Source organism: Melitaea cinxia, chromosome 10 (assembly GCF_905220565.1).
Source record: "Melitaea cinxia chromosome 10, ilMelCinx1.1, whole genome shotgun sequence".
NCBI classification, from domain to species: domain Eukaryota; kingdom Metazoa; phylum Arthropoda; class Insecta; order Lepidoptera; family Nymphalidae; genus Melitaea; species Melitaea cinxia.
In genome coordinates this window covers 15,695,937-15,702,374 of record NC_059403.1, presented here as the reverse complement: position 1 = coordinate 15,702,374, position 6,438 = coordinate 15,695,937, and the positions used below count along the sequence as shown (strand labels likewise).

The window sequence follows — 6,438 nt, the reverse complement described above, 5'->3', positions numbered from 1 at the left end:
TAAAATTGCTCTTTACACTAAATCAATCAGATGAATAGTTTTTGAGATATCGTTGTTAGAAGTAATTAGTAGCGAAACATTTTTAATGCTTGGCGAGCATTGAGATGCCTACGGCGAGTCCATCCCCTCTGCCCCGCATCGCTCGACCGCCTGCTCAAGCTATATAAACCGGGCGATGTAGCGCGCGATCCGCCATAGTAAACAGACTTTGGTAGCAACTGAACGCATTGCGTATATCGACTGTCATCGGCTTACTACGGGTATTGCTGTTCGGCATTAAATCTTGCTATTGGTTCCTATTATTATGCTATTGTTAGTTTTAATTAATTATTTTCATACTTAGTAGGTGGTGTAAGAAACCTTTCAGTTTACTTTCTTCTTTTCGTTTGGTTCTTTCGTTACTTTTTAAATAACCAAGTACTTTACTTTTCCGTACTTAGTTGTTATAAATAGATTTTTGTAAATAATTTTCGTGAGTCTATTTAAGTTCATGTATATTACTTTTTTGTTACTTGGGTGTTGTAGGGAAGTTGTTGTAAATAAATATTATTTAGATTCATTAAACTGTTTCTATTAAGTACCTCTTTATTCAATTTCTTATTAAACTTAGGTAGATAATCATGCCGAGAAGAAAGCCAAATATAGGACGCAGTACGTCTGCTGCTAAAAGACTTCGTTTGAATCGGAATAGTGAAAATAATGAAGAGAGAGAACTGCGTTTATCATTGGACCGTGAAAGACATATTTCGCAAAGACTGCGAGAGTCTTCTGCGGAACGTAACGCACGTTTGTCGTTGGATCGTGAAAGACATGTTTCACAAAGACTGCGCGAATCCTCTGCTGAACGTAACGTACGTTTGTCGTTGGACCGTGAAAGGTATGTTTCGCAAAGACTGCGTGAATCCTCGGCAGAACGTGATTTACGTTTGTCGTTGGATCGTGAAAGACATGTTTCACAAAAACTGCGTGAATCCTCTGCTGAACGTAACGTACGTTTGTCGTTAGACCGTGAAAGACATGTTTTACAAAGACTGCGCGAATCCTCTGCTGAACGTAACGGACGTTTGTCGTTGGATCGTGAAAGGTATGTTTCGCAAAGACTGCGCGAATCCTTGGCGGAACGTGATGTACGTTTGTCGTTAGATCGTGAAAGACATGTTTCACAAAGACTGCGTGAATCCTCTGCTGAACGTAACGTACGTTTGTCGTTGGACCGTGAAAGACATGTTTCACAAAGACTGCGCGAATCCTCTGCTGAACGTAACGTACGTTTGTCGTTGGACCGTGAAAGGTATGTTTCGCAAAGACTGCGCGAATCCTCGGCGGAACGTGATTTACGTTTGTCGTTGGATCGCGAAAGACATGTTTCTCAGAGGCTACGCGAATCCTCTGCTGAACGTAACCTACGTTTATCTTTAGATCGTGATAGACACAATGCTTTAATCGAAACTGAAACATCTGAGAGAAGACAACTCCGACTACAAAACGATCGTATTCGGCACATAAATTTTAGGAATAATATGCCAACTAATGGAACACAAAATAATAATAGATGGTCCAATAAAGAGTACTCGGCAATGAATTACAGTACAACAATTGATTATCAAAATTATCGTATCGTTTGTATAGGTTCTCCTTCCATTGTTTGTCAATACTGTTCGGCACTGAGATGGAAAGATGAGTCAAAAGGTTTATGTTGTTCAAATGGTAAGGTAAAATTAGATGAAATAGGTGCTCCACCTGAACCTTTAAATTCTCTACTTGATGAAAGTCATCCAAAGCATACAGAATTTATGCGTCATATTCGGCGGTATAATAATGCGTTCCAGATGACTTCATTCAAAAGTCAACGAGTAGTTGAAAACGGCTTCATGCCAACATTTAAAGTCCAGGGCCAGGTTTACCACCTTGCAGGTAGTCTTCTTCCACAAGTTCCTGACGACCATAAGTTTTTGCAGATATATTTTATTTCCGATCCTGAAGTTCAAGCAACGACTCGATGTAATATTAGTAATAGTAATTCAAGAACACCACTTGATAACTCTATAGTCAGGTCATTGCAAAACATGTTGCATTTGCATAACAGATACGTACAATCTTTTAAAACTGCAATGGAAAGTATCTCTCTCGATGTCCCAGATTACAATGTAGTAATTCATGCCAGCAGGGTACCTGACGGTGAACACCGTGGACGGTATAATGCTCCTTCTACCAGTGAAGTAGCAGTTGTCATTGCTGGACAACAATTTGACAAAAGGGATATCGTTCTTCGAAGCCGCGACGAAAATCTCCACAAAATTTCCGAACTACATCGTTCATATGACAGTCTTCAATATCCATTGATGTTTTGTCGAGGTGAAAACGGATACACAATTGATATTCCCCAAGTTAATCCTTCTACAGGAGACAGAGTACAGAAGAAAGTTTCATGTATGAATTATTATTGCTATCGTTTAATGGAACGCCATAATCATTATAATGTTTTACTAAGGTACGGAATGTTACTGAATCAATATGTTGTAGATCAGTATGCTAAACTAGAATCAGAACGTTTAGCTTTTATACGAAATAACCAAACACAATTACGCGCAGAAAATTATATACACTTACAGGATGCTTTACATTCTAATGAACACACGACAAACAATATTGGGCAGCTGGTAATATTACCGTCATCTTTTACTGGCGGACCAAGATACTTACACGAAAAAACTCAAGATGCCATGACCTATGTCAGGAATTACGGGAAACCTGACCTCTTCATTACTATGACCTGTAATCCTAATTGGAAAGAAATAAAAGATAATCTGCATTCCACCGCAACACCTCAAGACCGATATGACATTTTAAATCGTGTGTTTCATTTAAAAGTACAAAAACTATTACACTTAATAAATAAGGTAAACGTATTTGGTCCGACACGCTGTCACATGTATACGGTGGAGTGGCAAAAACGTGGGCTGCCACATATACATTTGCTTTTGTGGCTGACAAATAAAATCAGGCCCGACCAAATTGACACAGTTATAACGGCAGAATTACCAGACCAAGACGAAGACCCAACATTGTATGACATCGTGGTAAGGAACATGATTCACGGACCCTGTGGAGCTTTAAACCCTAAATCGCCATGCATGCATGAGGGAAAATGTTCAAAAAAATTCCCAAAACCATATCAGAGTCAAACTTCAACTGGTGATGATGGCTATCCAAAGTATAGAAGATTATCACCAGAGGAAGGAGGACGCAAGGCTGCTATTCGTAATTACGAAATTGATAACAGATGGGTAGTGCCTTACAATAAACTATTATTAAAAATTTTCGAGGCGCATGTTAATGTAGAACTTTGCAGTTCCGTGAAATCAATAAAATATGTCACTAAATACATCAATAAAGGAAGTGACCAGGCTACGTTTAGTTTACATTCTACAAATGAAGTAGAACAATTTCAATCTGGCCGCTACATTTGTAGTTCTGAAGCACTATGGCGGATTATGTCCTTCAATATTCATGAAAGAGCACCAACTGTCACACACCTCGCTGTTCATTTAGAAAACGGACAGCAGGTGTATTTCACTGAAAATAATGTAAATGACATTGTGAATAATCCAAGAGATACTACTTTAACAGCGTTTTTCAAACTATGTGCAGAGGACGACTTCGCAAAAACTCTGACCTACGACAAGGTGCCTGCCTATTATACCTGGAATCAAAATACGAAAAAATTCCAACGACGAAAGCAGGGGGCGGTAGTTCTCGGGTACCCTGGCGTGAGAAAAACAGATGCTCTTGGAAGGGTGTACGTGGTACACCCTAATAATGCAGAATGTTTTCATTTGCGGTTGTTACTCCACGTTATAAAAGGCCCTACTTCGTTTAGAAGTCTCCGCACTTTTGAAGGTGTAACTTACGACACATTCCAAGGGGCTTGCAAAGCTATGGGCCTCCTCGAAGATGACAGTCACTGGGAGAGTACGCTCTCTGAAGCAGCCATATGCTGTTCACCAAAATCACTTAGGTGCCTTTTTGCCATTATGATATCGTTCTGCCAAATCACGGACCCGCATCTTCTTTGGCAAAACTATCAGGAAAGTATGTCCGAAGATATACTGCAACGCAGACGACAAGAACTGTCATCAGATGATTTAGAGTACGACCAAAATATTTTTGATGAAGCTTTAAATGAATTAAATAAAGAGGTCGAATCTCTATCAGGTAAAAGTATAAAAGATTTTGGTTTTAACTTACCGTTAAATTCAAATCTTTATGTAATGAACAACATCGAGGATTTACGAGAGACTGACTATGATTACACCCAACTCTTACAGACAATTCAAGATGAACATCGCTTAAATCCAGAACAAAAAATTGTTTACGACCAAATATTGTCATCAGTTAATAGTAATGAAGGGAAAATGTTCTTTCTAGATGCACCCGGGGGCACGGGTAAAACATTTATAATTAATTTATTATTAGCAAAAGTAAGGTCTGACAGAAAAATTGCTCTTGCCGTGGCGTCGTCCGGTATTGCAGCCACACTTTTGAAAGGCGGGCGAACTGCACATTCCACTTTCAAACTACCTTTAAAAATTTGCAGTGACGACGTCTCTAGCGTTTGTAACATCTCAAAACAGAGTAAAACAGGTAAATTAATGCAGGATTGTAGCTTGATTATTTGGGACGAAGCTTCCATGTCCCATAAAGCATCAGTTGAGGCATTAGACAGGACAATGCGCGATTTACGCAACAGAAATTGCCCAATGGGTGGCTGCACCGTTTTGTTTTCTGGAGACTTTCGTCAAATTTTGCCAGTCATAGCAAGGGGGACTAGAGCTGACGAAGTCAATGCATCACTCAAAAGATCTTATCTTTGGCCACATATTACAAAATGTGAACTTAATACAAATATGAGAATTTTGTCCTCCAGTGAAGACAATAAACAATTTTCAAATAACTTACTTCAAATAGGTAATGGTGCATTTCAATCCGGAAATGTTAAAATCAATCTTAGTAACCTATGTGCTTTGGTTCAAAATGTGGAAGAATTGGTTGAGACCGTATATCCCGATATTACTAATATAACTACAAAGACTTTATGTTGGTTTAAGGAAAGGGCTATATTGGCACCTACTAATGAACAGGTTGATAAAATTAATCATTTAATTATTTCCAAGTTTGAAGCACCATCACAGATATACTATTCAGTTGATACAGTTTTGGATACCGCAGAGGCAGTACATTATCCAACTGAATTTTTGAATTCTTTAGTTCCTCCCGGAATTCCTCCACACAAGTTAATATTAAAAGTGGGTTCACCAGTGATATTACTTAGAAATTTAAATCCCCCAAAATTGTGTAATGGCACGAGACTCAAAATAGTTAAATTAAAAAACTTTCTAATCGAATGCACTATTTTAACTGGCTGTGGTACTGGTGATACTGTTTTAATTCCCAGAATACCGATGATTCCCTCCGAATTACCCTTCCAATTCAAAAGACTGCAATTTCCAATCAAATTAGCCTTTGGTATTACTATTAATAAGGCACAAGGCCAAACTTTAAAAGTTGCAGGAATAGATTTAACTGATCAATGTTTTTCTCACGGCCAGTTATATGTTGCCCTTTCAAGGGTGACATGTAAAAATAATCTGTTTGTGTTTACTAACAATCCGTCAGAAGTAATGAACGTTGTGTATAAGGAAATATTTCAATAGAAATATTCCTTATACACAACGTTTCAAGTAAAAAGTATTCACTTTTAAATATCCGGTGCCTACCTTACAGCTTCATCATCAACAATGTGTAGATATCTTTGTCATCACATATACTTCTTTATCTATACCTAAAACACTGGATGTGTCTATAATATGCGAGGAGTTATTTCAATTACTCTAGGCTCCCATCACCACATCCTGACTTGGTTACTATAGGACCAGCTGCAATGTTTACTCTTTCAAACATAATAAGAATTATCCAAGTCGATACACTGGCCTCGAAGTAATAGGGAAACATAGTCATTATTGGGGAGTTTCGACGATGATATGATATACCTAATCATCGTATTTTTAAAAACAGACAAACAAGTTACAAATAAAAATACCAAAATCGTCATAGGTTTGCCTATAATATTTAAGAAGTTCCTGCGATTTCACCAGGATCCCATCATCAGATCCTAACTGGACAATGGGACCACCTGCATACGCACCATATATTAAAAAACATCCCTACGAATTGAGAACCTCCTCCATTTTTGAAGTCCGAAATCCACACGGGCGAAGCTGCAGGCGGAAGCTATCTATATAAATAAAAATGAATGTTGTTAAGCGCATAACTCGAGAATGGCTCGGCTAATTTATTTTTTTGTATGTTCCTTAAGGCCCACGGAAGGTTTTAATACAAAAAAAAATTTACTATTGACAGAACGAAGTCTGTCCGGGC

The 6,438-nt window shown here is 38.2% G+C and overlaps 1 protein-coding gene across 1 annotated transcript; it reads left to right on the top strand.

Annotated features, from left to right (window-relative positions):
* The first annotated feature begins 620 nt into the window (after nt 1-620).
* On the top strand, nt 621-5,714 carry LOC123657479. The gene is made up of 4 exons (XM_045593022.1): nt 621-786; nt 1,630-2,853; nt 3,037-4,890; nt 4,969-5,714. Exons 1-4 carry the CDS (start codon nt 621-623, stop codon nt 5,712-5,714), a joined length of 3,990 nt encoding a protein of 1,329 aa, XP_045448978.1.
* The last annotated feature ends 724 nt before the right edge of the window (nt 5,715-6,438 follow it).